At 54.6% G+C, this 25480-nt stretch overlaps 3 protein-coding genes and 1 long non-coding RNA gene across 4 annotated transcripts; 2 read left to right on the top strand and 2 right to left on the bottom strand.

The window, feature by feature from the left end:
* Nucleotides 1-616: 616 nt before the first annotated feature.
* LOC139029841 (uncharacterized) lies at nucleotides 617-16012 on the bottom strand. The gene is made up of 3 exons (XR_011482082.1): nucleotides 15872-16012; nucleotides 13382-13455; nucleotides 617-1131 (listed from the first exon to the last, which is right to left on the bottom strand). It is a non-coding gene; the product is annotated as an uncharacterized lncRNA (long non-coding RNA).
* Nucleotides 4629-11460, top strand: LOC139029840 (uncharacterized). The gene is made up of 4 exons (XM_070450713.1): nucleotides 4629-4928; nucleotides 8613-8704; nucleotides 9966-10017; nucleotides 10135-11460. Exons 1-4 carry the CDS (start codon nucleotides 4755-4757, stop codon nucleotides 10519-10521), a joined length of 705 nt encoding a protein of 234 aa, XP_070306814.1. The 5' UTR covers nucleotides 4629-4754; the 3' UTR covers nucleotides 10522-11460.
* On the top strand, nucleotides 11677-21004 carry BCL3 (BCL3 transcription coactivator). Its single transcript, XM_020893154.2, has 9 exons — nucleotides 11677-12032; nucleotides 13689-13842; nucleotides 18050-18158; nucleotides 18337-18541; nucleotides 18659-18747; nucleotides 18908-18985; nucleotides 19581-19748; nucleotides 20138-20255; nucleotides 20371-21004. Exons 1-9 carry the CDS (start codon nucleotides 11777-11779, stop codon nucleotides 20556-20558), a joined length of 1365 nt encoding a protein of 454 aa, XP_020748813.2. The 5' UTR covers nucleotides 11677-11776; the 3' UTR covers nucleotides 20559-21004.
* Nucleotides 21005-25092: 4088 nt separating this feature from the next.
* LOC139029838 (small ribosomal subunit protein uS14-like) lies at nucleotides 25093-25374 on the bottom strand. Its single transcript, XM_070450712.1, has one exon. The coding sequence runs from the start codon at nucleotides 25317-25319 to the stop codon at nucleotides 25155-25157; it is 165 nt and encodes a 54-aa protein (XP_070306813.1). The 5' UTR covers nucleotides 25320-25374; the 3' UTR covers nucleotides 25093-25154.
* Nucleotides 25375-25480: the final 106 nt, after the last annotated feature.

Here is a 25480-nt window from a genome sequence, read left to right as displayed (position 1 = left end):
TCTCAAGATCCATCCATGTGTGCAGGGAGATGGAGATGGGAAGGAGCTGGCAGGGACCGGGGGAAGTGATGGGGATGAGGGGACCGTTGGAGTCACGTGGAGAAGCGGGTACACGTGTTAGCAAAAGGTGAGGTGAACCCGGCTGCTTGCCGCTCAAAAGCCAACAAACAGGCCAGATTGGTGGAAAGGAGAGTTTACCTTAATTCAGATGCCGGCAGCTGGTGGGGGTGGGGGCAGACATCTGTCCAAAGGCTGACTACCCCCCACTCCTGGCAACCAGCGGGGCAAGAGTTTTTATAGACAGAAGTGGCCGGGGAGCGGGGCTACTGGCAGAAACTGTACAGTCAGCTCTGACAGTCATCTTCACATTGGTCATCAGTGGTCTGACCAGCATCATCTCGATGGTTCTAGGGACAGTTAATCTTCAGTTCCAGGGCCCCTTTGTTCTCATTTCTTTGAGGCCATTTCTCAGAATCGTGGCAGCTCATGTCCTGGGTACAGTCTGGTAATTGTGTAGTTAATATCCTCACCCTGGTGTTTTGCTCTATAAGACAGCTCACAGGATGTCTCAGAAGATTTAGCTACAGCCCTTAAGAAAGAGACACAGGTCCTTGACTCTGTTTAATGACTGCATTATTATTATTCGGTCTCCTTTGACTGTTTTCCTTTGTTTCTTCACTTCTCGTATCTCTGATTAAACTTATTCTTTGACTAAAGTTTTCCACAGACAGAAGGCAGGCAGAGGACATAGGACGGGAAGGGAAGGGCCATAATGTCCTGCTCCATTTCACAGGTAGAGTGAGAAGGCAGAGTTCTTTTCTCTTAGGTCCCACCCAAGACCCTTCCAAGAGCTAGAAGGTCTCTGCTAATGGAGCTTTGCTATTTTTAAAGCATTAACACAATGATGTTTTAAAGATGCATTGCCAAAAAAATAAAAAATTTAAAAAAAAAAAGATGCATTGCCAAAGATGCATGTTTCTCATTCTTGAGATCCTCAGACTCTCTGATCTGATCATTCTTCGTTTCTTAAATTCTGTTCATCTTGGCTCCTAAAGTCCCACACTGGCAAATATCTTTGATCATTGAAGGTTCAGATTCGTTCATTCAGTAAACATTTATTGAGCCTCTGTCCTGTGTGAGAGCCAAGAACACAGAAAAGAACAAAATAAATGAAATGTTGCAAAGAGCCGACTCATTAGAAAAAAAACCCTGATGCTGGGAAAGATTGAAGGCAGGAGGAGAAGGGGACAACAGAGGTTGAGATGGTTGGATGGCATCACCGACTCAACGGACATGCGTTTGAGCAAATTTAGGGAGATGGTAAGGGACAGGGAAGCATGACGTGCTGCAGTCCATGGGGTCACAGAGAGTTGGACACAACTGAGTGACTGAACAACAACAAGATGAAATTCCTGCCCTGGGGGAAACCACATTTATTGAGGGCTAAGGTACCAGGATCAATTCTAGGTGTCCACACGTAACTCCTTTAATCCTGCCCCCAACCTTATGAGTTAGAGACTTGAGTAATCCCCATTACCAAATTCAACATTCAAAAAACAAAGATTATGGCATGCGGTTCCATCACTTCATGTCAAATAGATGGGGAAACAGTGGAAACAGTGACAGACTTTATTTGGTGGGGGTTGCTCCAAAATCACTGCAGATGGTGAGTGCAGCTATGAAATTAAAAGACGCTTGCTCCTTGGAAGAAAAGTTATGATCAACCTAGACAGCATATTAAAAATCAGAGACATTACTTTGCCAATAAAAGTCAGTCTAGTCAAAGCTATGGTTTTTCCAGTAGTCATGTATGGATGTGAAAGCTGGACTATAAAGAAAGCTGAGCGCTGAAGAATTGATGCTTTTGAACTGTGGTGTTGGAGAAGACTCTTGAGAGTCCCTTGGGCTGCAAAGAGATCAAACCAGTCAATCCTAAAGGAAATCAGTCCTGGTTGTTCATTGGAAGGATTGATGTTGAAGCTGAAACGCCAATACTTTGGCCACCTGATGGGAAGAACTGACTCCTTGGAAAAGACCCTGATGCTGGGAAAGATTGAAGGGAGGAGGAGAAGGGGACGACAGATGATGAGATGGTTGGATGGCATCACCGACTAGATGGACATGAGTTTGAGCAAACTCCAGGAGTTGGTGATGGACAGGGAAGCCTGGAGTGCTGCAGTCCATGGGGTCGCAAAGAGCCGGACACAATTGAACAACTGGATTGAACTGACAAATGAGGAAACGGAGGCACAGGATTCTGGAATGCCTTGCTCCTAAAAGTCTCAGTCAGTCAGTTCAGTTGCTCAATCATGTCTGGGACTCAAAAATTCTTTGCCCCTAAGATTCTGAGGTCCCATAGTTGTTGGTGCTGTTGTTTAATGAAGTCTAGTTGATTTCTGATGTGTGTTCATTTCTGCTATACAGCAGAATGATTCATTTATACATATATATTTTCTTTTTCATATTCTTTTCTATTATGGTTTATTTCAGTTTCTAGAGTCTTTTGTCCTAAAGAGTCTGTTATCCTTCAGTTCAAGTGAACAGTGGACTCAATTTCATTGTGGAGTGAGAAATTGCAAATTAGAAATACCATGAGATTCACACATGTACACACACATACACACACACCAGGATGACTCATATTTTCAAAGCCTGACCAGATTCAGTGCTGACAAGGTTGTGGGAGAAGGAGAACCCACAGCAGACACCGAGATGGGAACAAAAATTGGAGCAAACTGTCTGGTAGTATCTCCCACATCCGGACATCCGCACACCCTGTGTCCCAACAATTCCATTCTTGGGTTATGGGGAGAAATGTGTGTGCTCATGGGCTCTAGGAGATGTACACAGCATTGTCAAAAGAAGACAAAACCTGGAGACCACTCACATGCCCATCAACAGGCAAATGGTTTTGTAAATTTCCAGGCAAGAGAGTGATCCACAGTCGTGGAAATGAAAGAAATACAACAGATGTAAGACTATGCATGAACCTCACAGACATTCCTCACTAAGAGCTTCCTAGGTGGCTCAGTGGTAAAGAATCCGCCTGCTGGGCTTCCCTTGTGGCTCAGCTGGTAAAGAATCTGCCTGAAGTTCGGGAGACCCAGGTTCGATCCCTGGGTTGGGAAGATCCCCTGGAGAAAGGAAAGGCTACCCACTCCAGAATTCTTGCCTGGGAAATTCCAGGGACAGAGGAGTCTGGTGGGCTACAATCCATGGGGTCACTAAGAGTCGGACACAACTGAGCGCACACACACACAGAGACATAAGATTGAGTGCAAGAAGCCAGGTCTAAGAGATTGCACTCGAAGATTCTCTTTATTAAAAATTCAAGGGACTTGCCTGACATCCCAGTGGTTAAGACTCTGCGCTTCCACGGCAGGGGGCGTGGGTTTGAACCCTGAGCAGGGAACTAAGATCCCATATGCCTAGTAGTGTAGCCAAAAAAAAAAAAAAAAAAATTCAAAACTGGGTGGGGGAAATAAATCAAGAGTTTGAAATTAACATATACACACTACAATATATATAAATAACCAACAAGGACCTACTGTATAGCACAGGAAACTATACTCAACATTTTATAAAGATCTACATGGGAAAAGAATCTGTAAAAGAATGAATACATATATATGTATATGTGTACATATATGTATGTATAACTGAATCACTTTGCCTGTACCCCTGAAATTAACACAGCATTGTAAATCAACTATCATGTGTTCAGGTTGTCAGACTCTTTGCAACCCCATGGACTATAGCCCACCAGGCTCTTCTGTCCATGGCAAGAATTCTGGAGCCGGTTGCCACTTCCTACTCCAGGGGATCTTCCCGACCCAGGGATGGAACCCATATCTCTTGCATCTCCTGTCTTGGCAGGTGGATTCTTTACCACTAGTATCATCCCCCCACCCCGCAAAAAAAAATTCAATAACAGAAAAAGAAAAGAAAAAAAGGAATACAGTTGTCATTTATAAATTGACCTCACATTCTAAGCCTCACTAAATTACTATTTATGGTGGCTTTTCATAGATATGGAATGTCCTGTGTCACATGCAGAAAGCATGTGAATAAAGGCAGTGTCAGTCTTTCAGGATAAATACACAAAAGTATAAATTAATCAATTAAAAACTGTAATGATCAGGTGTGTATTCATAGGTAGTAAACGGAAAATAATAACAGCACCAAAGAATGAGTTACTTTGAGAAAAGAGAGAGTTGCGATTAGGAAGAAGCCTTGGAGGAACTAGCAGAATCATTTCTGAACCTAACTGTCCCTTTGAAGATTTGGCGAAATGGAGCATCATCTGTCATGCGATTCTCTATATTATATTAATATTTCATAATTTGAAGATTTATATTATTTTTCATCCCATGATTGCACAATCTCTCCGTTTCTCCTATGACTTGGTTCTCCAAGGGGGCAAGATTTCTGAGCCCGGCGGAGGAGGTGGGGGGCAGGGGTGGCGCGGCAGGAGACCGCGATGGGAAACCACAAGAAGAGAATCTGGGATCTGAAACACAAGATACCATTTGACTTTCCCAGCAGTGAGCGAGGGTTCTGGGACCGTGTGACCACAGGAGGCCCGAAGGGACAAGTTCAGAGGTGGGTAGGCCACAAGCCAACCCCACCCCCACCTCCCGCGGAGCCTGGCAGTAAGACTTCCCGGGTACCCCACTTCTCACCAGCCAGCCCAGAGCCAGGGCTCCAGGGGCGCAACCCTTCGAGGACGCCTGGCGCCACCCCCAGGCTTTCTGATGTGGAAACTGAGCCTGCTCAGGGCCGCGCAGCCGCGAGCCTGCGGTGCAGCCAGCGACCCGATTCCTCGGGGCGGGCTAGCGGAGACACGCCCGCCCGGTCCTCACTCTCGTGGGAAAGTGCGCCAGGGCAGGGGTGGCCCCGACTGGGACGGGTGGATGCAGACAGGAAAGGTGAGTCCGGCGTGGCCCCCCCCCGCTCAAATGAGGAAGGGAGGGTCTGGCCTGACCTGCTTTCCCAGGAGCCTGGGGGACTTTCGCATCTGTGTTTCTAAGGCCCGGCGGCTGCAGGGGAGGTTGTGGCCTCGGGCTGGGGAGGCACCGACTTCCAGGGAAAAGGCCAGCTTTTCAGGGAAGGTGCTGTCCCTTCGTTTGATGTGGCCTCTGTGCTCTGCCCTGGGGAGGTGGGTTCGAGAAGCGGGGGTGGGGGGCTCCCAGTTCATTAGGGGAGGGTCGCCTCCTCTGGGGAAGAGTCTAAACTGATGGGGGAAGCAGACACCCCATTTTCTCCTGGGTAATTTGTAGCTTGTACCGCAATACTGGAGGAGGGCATGGCAATCCACTCCAGTATTCTTGCCTGGACAACCCCATGGACAAGGAGCCTAGCCGGCTACAATCCATAGCATCGCACAGTCGGATATGACTGAAGCAACTTAGCACCCACATACTTCAATACTGGGGACGAGATTTGGTCTCATTAAGTGTTCCCAGTAAGATGGCTGGTTCAAGCGACACCACTCAGTGAGCTAGTCTGATGGAGGAGGGCAGGACCCGGAGGACCACGAGACCAGGCTCAGAGGGCAAAGCACTCGGCAGGGGCCACAGGGTTGGAAACTGGCAGAGTAGGAAGGAGGTAGACCCAGATTCGATTCTCTCACTTCTTACAGGTGAGGATGACGTCAGCAACTGTGCCAAAGGCCCTAGGGAAATTCACTGGATCCACTCAGCCATCATGTTATCACCACCATGATGGCTCGGGGGGGGATACTGACACCCAGAGATCAGATGCCACTCCAAAGCCACTCAGGCAGAGCTGATACTCACACTCAGGTCATCTTAACTCCAAAACCCATTGTCGAGACAGGGTCCCCCAGAAAGCAGATTCTTAGAGTTGCTGTTGTTGTTGTTCAGTCGCTAAGTTGTGTCCAACTCTTTTCGACCCCATGGACTGCAGCACACCAGGCTTCCCTGTCCTTCACCATTTCCCGGAGTTTGCTCAAACTCACCTCCGTTGAGTCAGTGATGCCATCCAACCATCTCAACCCCTGTCGCCCCCTTCTCCTCCTGCCCTCAATCTTTCCCAGCATCAGGGTCTTTTCCAATGAGTCAGCTCTTCGCATCAGGTGGCCTAGAGTTAGGAGGGCAAAAGATTTATGAAGAGCAGCATGTGGGAAAGGGGGCGTAGGGAAAGCAGGATTGGGTAGGGGGACCATCGGGCCAGGATGTTAGCCCCAGGGGCAGCTCCGGAAACAGACTGCCCATGAGGAATCCCACGGTGGACAGAAAATGGCCAGACCCTCTGACCCCACCTGGCTCTGTCAATGGCTGGAATCCCCAGCTGGCAAGCTGAGGCAGACCCTCAGGGAGCCAACTGTCAGCCACCTACATGCCTGGCAGCTGGGCCATTAGTCCTTTCTTCAAAGGGCATCCAAGCAGTGTGCCTCTGTAGCAGCCCTCCCATACCCTATATTAATAATAGCAATCGTTTGAAAATAACAGCTTCCATTTACTGAGAACTTACTCCACGCCAGCCTACGCCAACATGTGTTAATGCCTTTGACCCTCGCTACAATCCTGTGAGACGTGCACTGGTTTTGCCCCATGTTATAGATGAGGAAACTGAGGTTCAGAGAGGGTGAGTCACTTGCCCAGGGTCACACAGTTGCTAAGTGGCAGAGCTGGGGTTTGAAGATCCTCAGTTAAAGTGTGAGCCTCTTTTAATTACAGATGAGGACACTGAGGCCCAGCAGCACACTTCCAGTTAGTCCACCATCAACCTCACTGCCTTACACCTGACCTTCCCAGGACCCCACTTACATGCCTCATCCCCACAGGGCAGATGCTGATATCCACAAACCCCTCCCACTGCATCTCCCCTGTCTGGTCAGTGCAGTGAATTGGGGGGCGGGGAGAGGCTGTCCAGTCTCCAAACTCGCCTGGGGAGAATGTTGCAATCTTCTGACTCAGCGGCGTGCCTGCAGACCCAGCAGGAGGGAGAAAGGGGAAGATTAAGTCTTGGCCCAAGCCCCAAAAGGGCTATGCAGCCTGGTGCCAGGGATTCCAGCAGCTGCCAAGGCCCCAGGGTGGGTGGGGAGGAAGCAGGAGGTGCCAGGCCGGCCTCCAGGAAGCTGGCCTGCATTCACCCCTGGGGGTGGGGTGGAGCCCGGAGCTGTCTGCTGACCCAGGAGGGACTTGCAACTCAAAACTGTGTGACTGGGAGCCTATGTGACCTTGGGCAAGTCCCTTCCCATCCCAGATCAGCACCTCTGTTTCCCTCTTGTCTGCAAAATTCACTTGCTCTTCCCAAGCCTCTCTTTAATCTAACAGTCCTGCTGCAAAGCAATCTTCTCTCCATCTGCTCCACCCTCCCTGGCCTGCAGAAGAGCACTGGAGATAGAGCGCAGACTCAGGCATGTGACCTTGCCTCTCCTGTGCCCTAGTTTCCCCATCTAAATGATTCCTTCCCAGGAAGTGGATAGGATGAGAGCAGAGAGGGGAGGCCAACGGTCTCTGGGACTAATGAGCATCCCTTCCAGGTCCATGATGCCGCAATCAAGATGCTGGGGTCACAGATACCAGGTTTAAAAATCGTGCCTTCCCCACCCATCTCTCATCATGTTCCCCTAGGCAGTGACTTCACTGCTCTGTGTCCCTTTCCTTCCCTTTAAAACAGAGATTTTCACTGAATTTTCCTTACCGGCTGTTAAGAGAATGAAGTTAGCCTGTTCCTAAGCGGGAGCTCGGGCAGAGCGAATGGGCCTATCTTGTCTCATCTCTGGGTGGGAAGCAGGACAAGAAAGGCCTGGCCTGGGGACTTCCCTGGTGGTCCGGTGGCTAAGACTCCAAGACTCAGAACTCCCAATGCCAGGGACCCAGGGTTTGATCCCTGGCTGGGGATCGAGATCCCGCATGCCACAACTGAGACGTCACATGCTGTATCTATTAACAAGAGCCCACATGACACAATGAAGATTAAAGATCCTGGGAACCATACACTAAGACCCAGTACAGTCAAATAAATTAATGAACTTAAAAATTACAAATAGTCAAAGGCCTGGCCTGGTGGTGAAGGCAGACAACGTGAAGCATGGATACCATTCATTCATTCAGTCAGCCATTCACTCTGCATACCTGATGTCAATCTGCTCAGAAATCCTGGGAGGCAGAAGCTGTCATCATTCCCAACCATAAAGTCACAAGGAAGGCCCAGAGGGGAAAAGCCACCTATCCAAGGCCACACAGCTAACTCGCAGCAGAACTAGGGCTCAAACCCAGCATGTTGAATTAATGAAACGGGTCCTGCCATTGAAAATTTGGGTTAATGGATTAATAAGAATTGGTATTATTCTTATGCCAGGTTGTAACAGGAGAATGGTTATAATGGGAAGAATAATAGCAGCTACATTGTATCAAGCACTTTCTACAGTTCAGGACCTACAGAATGGAAGCATGTTTTCTTGATTTAGTCTGTTTTATAAATGAGGAAGCTGAGACTCCATAAGGTTCAGTAACTGCTGCAAGTCACTAAGCTCATGAAAGCCAGAGACAGGACTCCTCAGTCAGAAGCAAAGAGGACGAAGGCCAGGAATTAAGCCAATAGGAACTTAAGGTCTGACCAGCCCAATCTTCTCCTTTTAGGAGAAACGGAGGCCCCCAAGGGCAAGAAAGCTGGCCCAGAATCACAGCCTTCTAGCTGTAGGACTTCACTTCCTTCTTGGGATTGTGAGCAGGTATCATCGTGGCCCTTCCTTCCCCAGGGAGGTTTGAGGAAGGACAAGGGGAGAAGAAGCAGTAGGAGGCAGTGTGACCAGGTACAAAGGTTGCCCTGTGTGGGGAAAGTGGTTAGACACCAAGCAGAACTTCCCGGCCTCCTCTGGGAAGTTTCTGGGACTCATCCAGGGGCCACCCCTGTGGGTGGGACGGGCCCTCCAGAGCTCATGGCCCAGAGAGGGGAGACCCTAGTCCTCCCCGACAAGGGTTCAGGGAGCAAGGGGGGAAAGGAGGGAGGAGCCGTCCTGGTTCCGCATCCTCCATTCCCGACACAGGAGGGAGGCGGCTGTGGGAGCTGGGACTTTCCTGAGCAGCAGAAGATTCTGGGAAATTAGAGACAGCTGCGGGGCGGGGCTGACTCCAGGCCTCCCTTCTCTCCCCTCCCCTCAGTCCCTGCTGGTTCCCCAAGCATGCCTCCCTCTGCCCCAAGGAGGCTCTCCTCCAACTGATCCCCCTCCCTCAGACCATGGCCGCCACCCTGAGACTCTCAGATCCTCTCCCTCAGAATTTGCCTCCACGCTCACAGCCTCTTCAAATCTCCTATTCCCTCAAACCCTTCTTCCCCCACCCTCCACTTTCTCCTCTCTCAGAGCCACTGGCCTCACTTAGTTCTTCTCTCTCTCCCCCAGACCCTCACCTCCCCACTCAGACCACCTACTTCCCTCTTGGACCTGTCTTCCTCCTTCAGATCCTCCTCCCTCAGACTCTTTTATCCCTCCTCCACCCTCAGATTCAGAACCAGCAGCACCCTCTCTTTCAGCCCCTCCAAGCCCCCTCTGGGCCAAAAGCAGACACCCCTTCCCCAGTCCCGTCTGGGCCCAGAGTCACTGCTCCACCTGCAGCAAGGGAGCCGGGGCATGGGAGGACCTTGGGCATCCTTCCAACCCTACCTCCTAGGGTCATCACCTTGACAAGCCTCGCTTCTCCGAGGCTCAGCTGCTCTCTGTACAGCGGGCAGTGCTCTACACCCCACCCCTCCCCTGTGTTGGAGAGTCACCAGAGGTGAGGGCTGAGTGGGTGGGAGCCCCAGACTTCACAACCTAATTCCCTCACCTCTTCCCCTGTAGCCCCCACAACTCTGGGGGCAGGGGTTGACTTCGGCCTCATTTTCCAGATGAGCAAACTGAGGCTCAAGAGAAACGACCTAGGGTCCACTGTCAACAAGGGGTGGAAGTGGGACTGGAACCCAGGTATTGCCCCCCAGACGCTCTCCCTTCCCAGGGCACCGACGGGGAGACCCGGAGAGGCAGAACGGAGAGAAGCAGGGAAGAGGGTGAGGCTTCTGTCTGCCCACAGCTGCTCCTGACATCCTGAACAATCCACTGGGGTGGAGTCCCAGTCTTGGGCAAAGTCCCTTCCTGAGAACCGGGGGCCTTACACCCATTTTCAGGGTCCCAGGATGGGGAGACTGAGACGCAGAGATGGAGAGACAAGGCGACAAGGCGGGACGGAGACCAGGGAAGGAGATGCAGAGACGGGGGGAGACGCACAAAACCAGGAAGACCCTGCGTGCCGCCTGGACAGACTCGGGGTGCAGCGCCCATTCCCTTGCCCCTTTGGGTCCCCCCAAGTCTTCCGCTCCGCCTCCCGTAAGTCAGTGACCGGGACTCAACCCCAGTGTCAGCCCCGCCTCCAGGGAAATCCGGGAAAGCCCCGAGCGGCCGGGGCCCCTCCCCGGGGCGGGGAGAAGGGCGGCAGGGGCGGGGTCAGGGGAGAGGCCCGCCTCCGTCCTGCCCTCTCCCGGGCCCCGCCGCCCCCAGCTCCAGCCTGCCTCTGAGTCATGCCCCCAACCAGCCAGGCCTGTTCCCCACCCACCAACCCCGCCTGGGATGGGAGGGGGACGCGGGGGCAGAAGGGAAGCCCGCCGGCCCCCCGTCTTCTGGACCCGGGCTTGGCCGCTGTGGCTCTGATCTTGTGACCTACGGCTCTAGCTGTCTCCCCGTCTCCCTCTTACTTGGCCTCTCACGACCTCTGGACCCCTTCCGCCACATCTGTTTCTCTGGGTATCGAGGATTTCGGGGGCACCCACCCTGTGCCCGGAGGCTCGGGCTGGGTCATGGGACCCCGCGGGGAGAGACAGGTTCACGGTTTCTCTGTGCACTCCCCACCGAACATTTCCCGCCCCCGCCCCCCGTCCCCCACCCCCAGCGAAGTTCACACCCCAGACTGAGCAGGCACTCGGAGGAGGCCGAGACGGCGGCAGGGCAGGCAGAGGGATGATTAGCGCCCGGGCGCCCGCTGAGGGTACTCCCTGCCCTGGGTGCGTCTTCTTGCTCCCACGAAGGAGGAAACGACTCAGAGAAGGGAAGTGCCTGGTCAAGGTCACCCAGCGAGGAAGTGGGAGTCTGGAATCGAACCCACGTCCTGGCGACCCCAAGGGCCTCAGGGAGTTGCCTCCCTAGGGCGGGGGGCGGAGGGGTCGAGGGGAGAGGAAGAGGCTGAGAAGCAGACAGCGCTCGAGGGACAGACACACGGAAAGGGATGCCCAGAGACGATGGAGACAGAGACACAGAGATAGGGAGACATCCGACCAGACCTGCGAATCAGGCACAGTTCCAGACTGAGATACAGAGAGACCTACAGACAGAGAGAGACAGACAGACAAACAGACACACACACACGGAGACGCAGCCTGAGGCCCGCAGCCGCAGGGGTGGGGACCCCGCAACTCCGCGACCCCGCCTCCTTCCCACCCCCTGCCCGCCCCCGCCCCCCGCCGAAGCCCAGCCGCCCGGGGCGCCGCGGGGCCCGGAGGGGGCGGGAGCGGGGCGCGGCGCGGGCGGGGCGATCGGGGGGCGGCACCGCGGGACGGCGGGAGCGGCGGCGGGTCCAGGAAACCCCTGGGGCGGACGGGTGGCCCCGGGGGGGCCGGGGGCGGGGAGGCGGGCGGCCGGCACCGCCCGGCCCGACAAAAGTCCCTTCAGTTCAGCCGGCGGCAGGGGAAGTCCCGGCGCTCGGCGCAACCACCCTCCCGTGCTGCCGAGCCCAGCCGCGCTCCAGCCGCCCGCTCGGCCGCCGTCCCCGGCGGCCCCATGCCCCGATGCCCCGCGGGGACCATGGACGAGGGGCCCGTGGACCTGCGCACCCGGCCCAAGGCCACCGGACCCCCGGGCGCCGCGCTGCCGCTCCGCAAGCGCCCTCTGCGCGCGCCCTCCCCGGAGCCTGCCGCCCCGCGCGGCGCTGTGGGCCCCGTCGTCCCCCCGGATCCCCTCCGCGGTGGCTCCGACACACCAGCTGTGCCCGCGCCCCCTCACGGCCTGGCGCGGCCAGAGGCAATTTACTACCAGGGTGAGTGGCTTCCGCGAGTCATGGCCGGGTGGGGGGCAGGCAATGCAGAGGGTCACCACCGCAGTCAGGGGGCAGAGCTCCGACCTTAACACAGGGGGGCCTCGGGGAGCCGAGGGACAGAAGTCAAGGTCCCAAGGACACAGAGAGGGGGTTCCTGGGGAATTGCGGGCAGAGCCTGAGGTCCCAGGGGTGCAGATATGGGAGCTTCAGGGAGCCAGCACCTTGGGACACAGATACCGGAGCTCTAGGAAGCTAGGGGTCAAAGTCCTGAGATCTGAGACCCACCTATAGGGAGCCAGGAGACAGTGCCCAGCAGTCCAGATATCGTGTCTCAGGGAGTCAAGTCCCGGGAACACAGAGTTATAAACTCTTAAAAACCCAGATATATAGGGTTACAAGGGATCAGCAGCTGGACCCAAGAAGCTGGGGGTTTGGGGACCCTTGAACTTTATGTGGGGTCAAAGGGAGTGAGGGGAACAGAGACTGGGGTTCTAAGGAGACATGTTAAAGATCCTATTTGTCGAAATCGTGGGACCCCAGATGTCAGGAGAAGATGGGAAGAGAGTGGGGAGTACTGAGCACCCCAATATCTGGGATCACAAAAACCCAAGGAAACCAATCCCAATACCAGGGGTCCTAGGAGTCAGCAGGACAGAGATCTGGGGTTCTAAGCACCCACTTCTGTGTGCTTGCAAGTGATCAGTGTCTCACTGGTGTCATGAGGTCAGGAGGCCTTAGGGTGGCTTTGGGGGCTGAGGATTCTAAGAACTGGGGGGCAGGACGGGGGGATTCTGGACCTCAAGGATTTAGGGCCAGGGAGGATTTGGGGATCTCTGGGCAGAAGGCCTGAGGGCACCAAGACCTGGTATTGAACATACAAGGACCAGGAAACTTGGGGTTTCAGGAATGGAGCCCCCAAGGACCAGGAGATGACAGAGAAGAACAGGCACTATTCTTCCCATCCTGTCTCCATCCCTGATATCCAGGAGGGGGCAGCCTCTCCCACAGCTGTGCCCACTTCACAATCTCCAAGTGACCCCCAGAGCTGCAGGGACCCCAGGCCTTGGGCCTCCAGAATTTTGCCCAGTTTCTGCACCTTTCATCCCCTCAGGGTACAGCTTCAAGCCCTCCATCAGGAGGCCTGTCACTGCCTTCTCCCCTTTCACATTCCCCCATGAAAACCTGAGCCTCAGCTTTCCCCATCTGAGTGATGGGTAGATGTGGATTTGCCAACTACCTTGGTGCCTTCCAGCAGTTTGATCTGTGCCGGATTCTGGCACTACTCCCTCTCCCCAAACTCTGTACACATTCATCCTACCCCCTACACCCGGTGCTTCATCCACCCTTACCTTCCTCAGCCACAAATTCACTCAGCAAACTGGCCCTGAGGTCCCCATGCTGGGCGATAGTGCAGAATCTTTGCCTAGTAGAAGATGAGGGGTCAGACAGAAGTAAAGATAAGTGACAATGTCCAGGGCTGGGGAGGGGAGCTGCAGGAGCGCAGAGGAGGGACGTGGTAGAGGAGTTTGTCTTGGGTCTTAAAGGCTCAGGAGGAGATGCAAAAGGGACCAAGGGAAAAGGGAGCGAAGGCCTGGAGCTGGGGGGCAGGTTGATGACCTGTGGGCTTGGCCTCATGCATGTCCTTTCTCTTCCCAGGACCTTTACTCTCCCTGTACCCCACCCCGACCATGGGCTCCCCCTTTCCTCTGCTGAACTTGCCTACACCTCTGTACCCCATGGTGTGCTCCATGGAACATCCCCTGTCAGCTGACATCGCCATGGCCACGCGAGCTGATGAGGATGGAGACACGTGAGTGACAGTCCCCCATTCCAGGAGGGGAGTAGAAGGGTGGGGAGGCCAACCCTCCACCCACCTCACCCACCCATTGCAACACGGGCACTCAGCCAGCAGGAGCTTTCAAGTTACCTGCACTGAGTTAGAATCCTGTCTCCCCTGTCTGTGTGACTTTGAGGAAGCCCCTTTCCCTCTCTGAGCCTCAGTTTCCTCTTCTGAAAAACGGGCACCCTGAGAACCCTTACCTCCCAGGACTGTTTTTGAAGCAGTGGGCTTTAAAGTTTTTACCAAAAGCCAAAAATGAGAAAGACATTTTACAGATTGACTTATTATATGAATTATACATGTTAAGCTCCTTGCACAGAGCCTTGTAGATTGAAAGTGCTCAATTTGTATTAATTAATGTTATTATTATCATTATAACCTTTTGCTAAGCACACACACATATATAAACTTGAAATAAAAATTGCACAGAACAAAACAGCACTCAGGCTTACAACATGGGAGCTACTTTGGGGTTTTCTATTCTCGTCATGTCGCTGTTTCCTGGTCATAGCCCACTAAATTAATCTGACAATTCTTTAAGCTGATTTCACAAATCTCATGGTTTTATCATCTACTGTTTGAAGGACAGGCTTCTGAGCTTCATGAAGCCACTGAGAAGTCCTGCATGGGAGCATTTAGCCCAGGCCTAGCACTCAAAAAAACACTTGACCACCGTGGTTATGGTAATTCTACCAACCTCGGATGGAATCTCAGCTGGTCACTTTCTCACACCTCTCTACCTCAGTTTCCCCCTGTGCAAACAAGCACCACAAGATGAAGGTCTCTATGAGGCAGAAAAGAACTGATTTCAATAAAGCAATTATCTAGGAATGGGCTTGGGGACTCTGGAAACCACAGAGGGAGATGCAAGGAAAGTGGGGGGTCTCCACCACTGGCCCCTGGGTGATTTCGCATCCCCAAGCCTGTTTCCCTGTCTGGAAATCAGGCCTCATGATCACAGTGGGGATTCAATGCAGTGAGGTACAGGACTTAGAGTGCATGGGGCCGGGGGCACAGTTGGTGCTCAGTACATGGGAGTGGATTTTGTTGGAACAGAGCTCCTTGGACTATCCTTGCGAACCCAAGCAGGACAAAGTGTCTGAGATATAAATGTATCTTTATATATATGTATTTATACACAAAGGCCTTGGTAAAACTAGTTCCCGCTGCCTCTGGGTACCTGTGGGGTCATCTGTGAAATAGATTCAATTTGTCTCTGTCCCCAGGGGTGATTTGTTTGCAGCCTGTGAAAGCCGGGTGCAGAAGACGACCTGGCACACCAGTCTCCAGCCCCACGCCCCAGCCTCCCTCCCCGCCCTCCCCCCTCTCCCCCAAAGCAAACACTTCTGCCTCAGCTGCCTGGTGGGGGAAATCCCTTCCCGCAGAACTTGACCGCAGCCCAGCTGCTCTGCCTTCCCCACGTCAGCACCCGTCACTCACTCGCAGCCTCCCCCTCCTGGCGCTCCCTCTAACCTTAACCCCTTCCGCTGGGGCCGAGGCTTTACCGGAATGGGCAGCGGGCCGGGCGGGGGCGGGGGTGGGGGGACACGCTAGGTCCGGGTCCCCAAAGGGGCAATGCTACGGTTGGGAGGCTGGACTTCGAGGTATTCAGGGCAGTAAGATCTCAGGGCATTTGCAATCACCACCCCCACCCCCCACCCCCGCCAAAGGTCTGGCAGTGAGGAGCTGGAAGTCTGAGTTTCCACGGGGGGGGGGGGGGGGGGGGGGACGCGTTCTGAGTCCCGGAGGGCAGAATTTGGGTACTAGATGCCTTGAACGCTGAGCGGGTGAGGCGCCGGGCGGCAGGGTGGCCGGGGGAGCCTAGCACTCGGCGCGATGGGGGCAGTCGGTACCCGCCAAGAGTTAGGGCATCGTATGCCAGGGACGCAGGAAGCAGCATGCCAGGATGTGGGGGACAGGGAGGCAGCTGGAGTCTGAACCCTGCGAGATGGAGTTCTAGCGGGGTCCCCTGGCTGGAGCAATTGGGGTCCTTCCTTACCCCCAAGGTAACTATAGCTCTTTGGGTCGGGCTCCCCTCTCCGCCTCATTCGAGGATGGAAGTTGGGGTGCCGGGGTGGCCGGGGTAGATCCCCGAAGGGCCAGGCTTCCCTCCCCCGGGAGCAGGAAGCGGAGCCCCGCCCAGCAGACCTGTTACTGGAAGTCCGAGGGCTGGGCCGCCCCTCCCGTCCCCACTTCCTCCAGCCCCGCCCCACCCCCTGCGGCCCGCGCGTTTATGGGAACTCAGGCCAGGACGGTTTCTCTGAAATCATTTTCTCCCTCTGCCCTCGCTTAACCCCGCCCGCCCCGAAGGGGACCCAGGCGGGGCGTCCTGAGAGATGCGGGGAGGGGACGGAGCCCTTTCCCGGGGGCCCTTGGCCCAGGTCCGACCCCTTCCCCGAGATTTCTTTTTTAAATGTGGCTCTCCCGGTTCAGATCCGGGTTCAGCGTTTCACCTGCAGAATCTCTTCCTGGGGGCTGGGAGCTATTGCGGGCGACACTTTACCGAGGAGAAACCTGAGGCTGGAAAGGCCCACGTGACTTTGCCCACGCCTCAGGGCAAGAGAGATTTGCAACCCAATTTGCAACCCTGGCTCTGCCCCCGCAAAGCCCTCCGGGGCGGCAGAACTTCTCTGCCTCCAGCACTAGGAGGTGGATTCAATTCCGCCGTGGGGAGGACCGCCGTTCACCTCACTTAGCCTGGCCCAGGTTCGTCAGCAGGCAGCGGCGGGTGAGGTTGTGGGGCCTGTGTAACTTCAGCCAGCCTTATGGACTCAGCGCCAGCGTCCCCCAACCCCCCTACAGTCATCTCAGATTGTCCTCAGCTCTGAATAGCTCTTCCAGCTTTTGGGGGCCCTGAGAAGCTGGCAGGAGGTTTATTGGAAAGGCTTCTCCAGCCCAGTGCCCGCGGAGAGGGAGAAAGCAGGACTGGGCAGAGGGAGAATTCGAGCTGCTCTGTAGCTTCAACTGGGCCTCAGGGATCCCACAGGGAATATGGCAGCTGGAGGGGCCTCTCAGAGTTGGGGCTAGAAGGCTGGACCTTATATGCCCACACAAACCAGTCAGCGGATGCCATTGGGTGGCGTCTACCCACCCCCATGACCTGGGCAAGCAGCCCTTTCCAGCGAAGGGTAATTCCCAGAGAGAGCCGAGATTTGACAACCTTCCCAGAAGCTGAGGAAATGGAGTCCTTCAGTCCTAAAGGGGGGATCTGGGTTGCGCAGTCCAGCTTCCCAAGCAATGACTCCCATCCCAGTTTGTCCCACCTGTGCCATCATCTCCCTTCTGGGCAAAAATTGCCCCATGTCCCTACTCTCGGGTGGGAGGCTGAACATGATCTCCAGTCACCACAGATGGAGACCATCCAGTTCATCCCCACCCATTCCACAGATGAGAAAACTGTGGCCTGGAACGGGGTGAGCACATGGTCCCCAGCTTCAAGGAGGGTCAGGGGTCCTTGAGAGGGCCTCTTCTATTCAGGGTGTTTGTGGAGCACTTTCTCAGCACCAACCACTGTCGTAGGCACTGGGAAAATGCTTTACTTGGTGGAGTTGACATTCTATCGAGGGAGATTCAGACAGGAAACAAAAGTGTACGATGTTAGGTGATGATGTGGAGGAAAATAAAGCGTGGGAGTGGGGTGGGGGAGCCGCTGCGGTACCATTTTAGCAGAGGCCCCAGTGAGGGGAGTTAGCCCCGAAGATATGGGGGCGGGGGAGATACTGTTCCTGGCAGAGGGAACAGCCAGTGCAAAGGCCTAGGAGGCAAGCATGCTTGGTATGTTTGAGGAAGAGCAAAGAGGCTAGTGGCCAGAGATGAGATGACATCAAAAGGAATCAAAGAGGGAAAGGCAAGATCACCTGAGGCCTGTGGGCCATGGTGGGGACTTTGAGAATTCTGTGCAGAAAAGCGGCATGATTTGACTCCGGTTCTAAAGGGTCTCTAGCTGCTCTGTTGGGGGCAGACAGCAGGGCAGTGTGCAGGTAGAGAGGCCAGTGTAGAGGGGACACTCCAAGAGGGAGATGATGGTGCCTGAACCAGGATGGAGGGAATGGGGGTGGGGAGCAGTGGTTGGATACCCGAGTTACTTCTAAAGCATCCTGTGCATTTTGGAGTTAGCACTGCTAAGAGTTCAGGGGTGAGAGGTGACCACTCTCTCATGCCTGATTCTCACCCCCAGGCCACTCCACATTGCCGTGGTGCAGGGCAATCTGCCGGCTGTGCATCGCCTTGTCAATCTATTCCAGCACGGCGGCCGGGACCTGGATATCTACAACAACCTCCGGCAGGTGAGGCTGGGGACCTGAGTCCTAGGTGAAGAAGAGCTAGGGGCCCTGATGCTTGAATCTGCGGGAGTAGGTGCTCAGATTTCTGGTTCAGACTACTGCTGGGGGTCAGGACTCTGAGGGAGGCAGGACTGGGTCGCAGGACAGGAAACAGGAGTCCTTCACAGTCTCTGTTCCCCAGACACCGCTACACTTGGCTGTGATCACCACCTTGCCGTCTGTGGTCCGGCTCCTGGTGATGGCCGGTGCCAGCCCCATGGCACTGGACCGCCACGGTCAGACGGCAGCCCACCTGGCGTGCGAGCACCGCAGCCCCGCCTGCCTGCGGGCCTTGCTGGACAGTGCGGCCGGGGGTACCATGGATCTAGAGGCCCGCAATTACGATGGTGAGCACCTACCCGGGCGCTGGGTGGGGGCTGTCTGGTAGGACCTGGAGTCCTTCTGAGACTGCAAAGCCCCAGGCCTACGTTTAACTGAGTCTCCTGAGTCTCCCGCTCTTTCAGGGCTCACCGCCCTGCACGTAGCGGTGAACACCGAGTGCCAAGAAGCGGTGCTGCTCTTGTTGGAGCACGGCGCGGACATCGACGCGGTGGTGAGCGAGCTTCGGCCGGGGTCGGGGGGGATGGGGGCGCCTGGAGGCGGGGCTCGAAGTACCTAAGGAAACTGAGATGCTGGACCCAGCGGTTGGGGTGCGGGCCTCCGGCTGCTTGGGCAGAGCAAGGGGATGCTCAAAACCTTCCTTCCTTGCGCAGGACATTAAGAGCGGCCGCTCCCCACTCATCCACGCCGTGGAAAACAACAGCCTGAGCATGGTCCAGCTACTGCTACAGGTGGGTACGGCCCCTTCCCCTGGCCTCTCGCCCACCCTCTCCTCTGGCCCTGACCGCCTGTCGCTCCATCCCTGCCACCGACCCCTCCTCCTTCCAGTTCTGGCACTGTGCTTGCTACGCTTCCAACCCCGACCCTTCCTCCTAGGCGTCCTTCCGCCAACCCTAGGACTTCACTCCTTCAGACTACGAACCAGTCCCCGGTCATCTCAGATTCCTTCCTCTAAACCCCCAAAACGGTCCAGGCCCCGCCCGGCTAGAGTCTCGCTGACCCTTGTCTTCCGGCTTTGGCCCCGTCCCGGCGCTGTCTTTCCGCCCTGACTCCGTCTGCAATTGGGCCCAAACCCCTGAACCCTTCCCTTCTCTGACCCCGCCCCCTCTGCTTTGGCCAGGGATGCTGAGTCCATCGCCAACTGATTCTGTGTCGCCCCCGACCCGCTTAGTCCCGCCCCCGTTTCCAGTTTCCACCCTTCTTGGACGGTCCCTGGGTCTGTCCCCGCCCCAGCTTGTGACCCCGCCCCTCATACTGGCCCCGCCCCCTGGGTCCCGCCCCCATCCTCTCAGGCGGGGGTCCTGACCCGCGCCTCCCCTCCTGCAGCACGGCGCCAACGTGAACGCGCAGATGTACTCTGGCAGCTCCGCGTTGCACTCGGCGTCCGGCCGCGGGCTCCTCCCGCTCGTGCGCACGCTGGTCCGCAGCGGCGCAGACAGCGGCCTCAAGAACTGCCACAACGACACGCCGCTCATGGTGGCGCGTAGCCGCCGGGTGAGTGCGCGCGCTGGTGGCGGCATGGGGTTACAGGAGTAGCGGGAGTTGGAGGGGGGTGGGGGCTGGATGGAGAGGGGTCTGTGCCCCAGTGCCGGTCTGCAGGGATGGGACAGATGAGTGGCACGTGTGTGCAAGGGATGCGGCAGGGTGTGTGTGCGCGTAAGTGCCAGGGTGTGAAGGCGAGCCGGTGCAGCCTGACGCGTGGGTGTGAGTTCTAGGCAGAGGAGAGACTGAGGCCTGAAGAAAGGAAGTGACTTGCCCTCTTGCACGTCCTGAGAGAGAGGCGAGGCTCCCTGCTCTAGGAGACTCAGGAACCGGGAGAAATGGAGAGAGGCAGGGCTGTGTGGGCAGGGCTGGCCCAGAGGTGATCATGCAACGTTTCACAGGTCATCGACATCCTGAGAGGCAAGGCCACACGGCCTGCTCCGGCATCCCAGCCAGAGCCCTCCCCGGACCGGAGCGCCACCACCTCCCCTGAGAGCAGCAGCCGCCTCAGCTCCAATGGTGAGAAGCCAGCCCCCCAGCTCCCAGAATCCAGGAGTTGGGACCCCCAGCCTCCTCCTCCCTAGATCTAGCCTCTGGCCACCCTCACCCCCTCCTCTCTCTTCTCTTCACGCAGGTCTTCTGTCAGCATCACCACCCTCCTCGCCCTCCCAGTCTCCCCCCAAGGACCCTTCTGGATTCCCCATGGCTCCCCCCAGTTTCTTCCTTCCTCCCTCATCTCCACCGACCTTCCTGCCCTATGCCGGAGTCCTCCGAGCCCCTGGCCGGCCGGTGCCCCCCTCCCCAGCTCCAGGAGGTAGCTGAGAGGAATGGGGGGGCAGATCTTGGACTCGTGAGGAGGGACCTCACTGCCCTGTGGGGTCAGCCCTCGTGGAAACTGTGAAGATCTCACTCTGCCCCCCCCCAATCTTCTGGATCAGGATTTGCACAGAGGCACATATATTTACCTATAACCCCCCCTCTTCTCAGCACGGATATTCCTCCATCTCAGCCCCGCCCCCAGTCCAGGACTCTTACCCCCATTTTTCTCAGGCATCCTGGTCTCTCAGTCTTTCGTCTGGAACTGCCCCCAAATGTTCATTTCCTTCTCCTCTCCCAGAGCTGGTGGAACCAAGGAACAGCTCTCTCTTCTGCACTCCACCCACTTCAGTGAGGAGGGAGAAATGGGCTGACACCAGGCACTGATATCCATGTAAATTATTAGGCGTTTTGGTTGGATTTCTTTTGTAATAAACTATTTTTGTACCATATCCCTGGCTTTGCTGGGTCTCTTACATGAGGAGGTTGGGAGGAAGTGTGTGTGTGTGTGTGTGTGTGTGTGTGTGTGTTTGCGCGCGCACACACCTGGATGCCATAGCCAGCTGACTCAACGTGAGTCTCAGACTGACAGTGACAGGTGTGGGCGATGCTGGGACTTCCAGGGATGTTGTAGACATTGCATTGTTGTGTCACTCTGCCATTGTTTCTGGAGGGTGATGTGAAGTGTGATTATCTTTCCAGAGGACCCTATTGGATTCCATAGTAACCTTGGGGTGTGTGTGTGTGTGTGTGTGTGTGTGTGTGTGTGTGTGTCTGAAGGACTCTGCAGTTTGGTCCCTGTGGTACCACAGCTGACTGTGTTGACCTGTTGTGAACTGTTAATTCCAGTTGTCTCTGGGTCTCCATGCATGAGTGTTCTTAACACAGACCTACAGTTATTGTGTGATTGTTTCTGTGTGACCACTTTGCTTCGTGTATCACATTTATTCAGTGGCTACAAGGCCCCCCTGTAGGCCCCCCCAACATACATATATATATGTATATATGTGTATTTATATACATATTTGGGCTTCCCAGGTGGTAGTAGTGGTTAAAGAATCTGCCCTGCCGGTGCAGGGGCCATAAGAGATACAGGTTGGATCAGGAAGATCTGGAGGCAAGCGTGGCAATCCACTCCAGTATTCTTGCTAGAGAATCCCATAGACAGGAGCCTGGCGGGTTACAATCCATAGGGTCACAGAGTTGGACACTACTGAAGCAACTTAGCACATGTATATACACACACATATACGTATATACATATGTGTGTATAATTATACACACACACACACACACATAAATAGGCCTCACTGTGGGGCACGTGGGATCCTAATTCCCCTACCAGGGATTGAAACTTCGCCCACTGCAATGGAAGGCAGATTCTTAACCACTGGCTCCCCCACCCTGGGAAGTCCCCAGATATATTTTTGACTCTGTGGACACCTTTCTTATGTATCAATCACGGTTTGCCTGTTGCCACTGTAACAAAGCACCACAAATTCAGTACCTTAAAACATCCCAACTTCATCTTCCTACAGTTCTGGAGGTCAGCAGTCCAAAATCAGTCTCACCAAGTCAAAGTGCCAGGAGAGCTGCTTCCCTCTGGAAGCCAGAGAGGAGACTCTGTCCCCTTGCATTATCCAGCCTGCAGAGGCTGCCTGCATTCCTTGGCTCATGGCCTCTTCCTTGTATCAAAGCAATTTCTGTCTTCCATCTGCACATCTACTCTGATCTCCTGTCTCCCTCTTATGAGGTCCCTCTGGTTCCCCTGGGTTCACCCAGATAATCCAGGATAACCTCCCTTCTCGAGACCATTAACTTCTTCACATCTGCCAAATCCTTTTTGCCATATAAAGGAACAGTCACAGATTTCCAGGGGTAAGGATGTAGATATCATTGGGAGTCTGTATTCAGCCAACTCCTTGGCTTCAGTCAGAGAAACAGCATTACTAGCAAAAGGTATATGGATAAGAGATTCATTAAAGGGATTTGCTCGGGGACTTCCTGTGGTTATGACTCTGCACTCCCAATGCAGGTGGCCTGGGTTCAATCCTTGGTCAGGGAACTAGATCCCACATGCCACAACTAAGAGTTTGCATGCTGCAGCTATAGATCCCACAGGCTGCAGCCAAATAAGCTAACATATAAATAGTAAATAAATTTATTCTCTAACAGTTCTGGAGGCCAGAAGTTCAAAATCAAGGGGTCAACAGGCCACACTCCCTCCAAAGCCTCTTGGAGAGAATCCATCCTTGTCTCTTTCAGCTTCCAGTGGTAGCTGGCATTCCTTGGCTTGTGGCCACATCACTCCCAATCTCTACCTCCCTCTTCATGTGGCCGCCTTCTCTGTGTATCTGTGTCTTCTCTTCTGTCTCTTATAAGAGCCATTTTCATTGGGCTTAGGACCCACCCAGACCCCATCCAGCATGATCTAATTCTTGACATCCTAACCTGAAGTGCATCTGCAGAGACCCTTTTTCCAAATAAGGTGACATTCACAATTTCTGGGGCGTTTGGAATGTTTCCTTGTGGGAGGCCACCATTCAACCCAGGGCTTCTCAGGTGGTGCTAGTGGTAAAGAATCTGCCTGCCAATGCGGGAGATACAGAATATTCCTCTGGAGAAGGAAATGGCAACCCACCCCAGTATTCTTGCCTGGAGAATCCCATGGATAGAGGAGCCTGGCGGGCTGCAGTCTGTGGGGTTGCAAAGAGATGCAACTGAGTGCATACACACACACACACACACACACACACACGCATGCATGGCTCAACCCACTGCATAGGGTGACTTTGGGACGCTGTAAGCAGCTGCATGTGAGAACTTCCCTTGTGATAATCCCACCACATGAGCAAGGTCATGTGCAATGACTGGTTTCTCCAGCAGACAGTGAGCTGTGGAAAGGCAGTGGACACTCTTGCTGCCTGACCCACGGCAGCCAGCACACTCCTTGGCGCAGAGCAGACCCCTGAGAAATGACGGTAGAATGCACTACGGCGTCTGTGATTCTTCATGGCTGTGTCTGATCCCTTGTCCCACTATGTGGCCAACGTGGGGGCAAATATTAGCAGCAACGTATTGACCATGCATGCTAAGTCGCTTCAGTCACGTCTGACTCTTTGCGATCCAGTGGACTGTAGCCTGCCAGGCTCCTCTGCCCATGGGATTCTCCAGGCACGAATACTGGAGAGGGTTGCCATTCCCTCCTCCAGGGGATCCTCCTAACCCAGGGATTGAACCCCTGTCTCTTATGTCTCCTGCACTGGCAGGGGAGGTTCTTTACCATGAGCACCACCTGGGAAGTCCCGCATTGACCATAATGGTGCCCATATTCCAGATGGGAAAACTGAGACTCAGAGGGAGCAAGCTGCCTGTCCAAGGTCAGGGTTGCTGCCTCCTAAACCCACATTCATAGTCCCTGGTCCTTTGTGACTCACAGGAAGGTGGTGTGTGGTTGTGTCTATTAAGTGTGTGCATGGGCACCTGTGTGTGTGGAAAGGGCATAGGAGAGCAGGTGTGTGTGATGGAGAGCATAGGCCCTGGAGTCAGAACTGGGTTCGAGTGCTGCCCTTCTGCTCCCTAGCTGTGTGATCTGGACTGGGTGGCTTTCACAGCCCTGAGCCTCCACGTCCTCAACTGTAAAATAGGAACAATGCCGACCTCTCAGGGTCAATGGGTTGATGAGTGTTTGATGAGAGTTAGAGGTACCAGCCCTATCACTGGCCTGGAATGTGTGTGTCAGCATCTCCTTGTATCTGTGGGTCCAGATGGTGGGTGATGTGCCTCTTTGTGTATTCAGTTCAAAAGCTGAACTCGGCCCCTGACCTTGGCAAGCTACTTCTCTAAAACAAAGGATCTGGCTTCTCCACGGATGGAAATCCCCACTCGGCCTGCTGACCTTGGGACTGGGCACGTGTCCTTCCACACCCAGCCCCCTTCCCCTGAAGAAAGGCAGACTCCTAGGAGGTGGAGAGGAGGGTCATAGAGAGGGTCTCCAGCCCCCCTACACCAGCCTTCCCAGAATTAAACATGCCCTCCTCCACCAGTGCCACCAAGACCGTTCTCATCTGTGAAAGTCCTTGCATCCTTGAGCCAGAAGTCATACTTCCGAAGCATTTCTCCACGAGCCCCAGTCCTGTTGCAAAGTTTCACTTGTAATCACCACCCTGGGTAAACCCACACGCTCAGTCAGAGAATATCACTTCCAAGTGCATGCATTGTTGTTTCTGTGTGCTGTGCTCACTCACTCAGTCGTGTCCGACTCTTTGGGACCCCATGGACTGTAACCGCCAGGCTCCTCTGTCCATGGGATTTCCCAGGCAAGAATACTGGAGTGGGTTGCCATTTCCTTCTCCAGCGGATCTTCCAGACCCAGCAATCAAACCCTTGTCTCCTGCATTGGCAGGTGGATTCTGTACCACCAGCGCCACCTGGGAAGCTCCAAGTGCATGCAAGAAATCTTCCAAATCTTAAATATGGGTGCTGTTCCCCCCAAATGCTTTTAATTTTTTTTTTGAAGTTTTGAAAACTTTTATATACAAAGAGCTAGTATTATTTCCGCCTAAGTTTGATGTGCTGGATGAGCCATCTAAGGAAGTTCAGTTAGCCCAACTTAATGAAGCCGATGTTCTTCGCAGACTGGCAGAAACACTGGCGGCAAATATTGAGGCCGTATTTCCGGATCAGATCGTTTGAGCAGACCCGGCAAGAGCGAGAACCCTGGCCGAATTTTCTCGGATGGCTCCAGTAGAGCTGCTGGTGATCCATGTTGCTTTCTCGGCTGCAACGAGGTAAAAGGCCCCCTAGATGCTTTTAAGAGCATTAGAACTAAACAGAGTGCATCAGCTGGTTGACAAGGATTTGATGAGCGTGTAGGTATGAGTTCCAGGCATGTGCGCAGACCCTCAGGTCAGCCACACCCCCGTTTT

The sequence above is a fragment of the Odocoileus virginianus genome, chromosome 20 (assembly GCF_023699985.2).
Source record: "Odocoileus virginianus isolate 20LAN1187 ecotype Illinois chromosome 20, Ovbor_1.2, whole genome shotgun sequence".
NCBI classification, from domain to species: domain Eukaryota; kingdom Metazoa; phylum Chordata; class Mammalia; order Artiodactyla; family Cervidae; genus Odocoileus; species Odocoileus virginianus.
The sequence above is the reverse complement of the archived record's forward strand: the minus strand, read 5'-3'. Positions and strand labels throughout refer to the sequence as shown.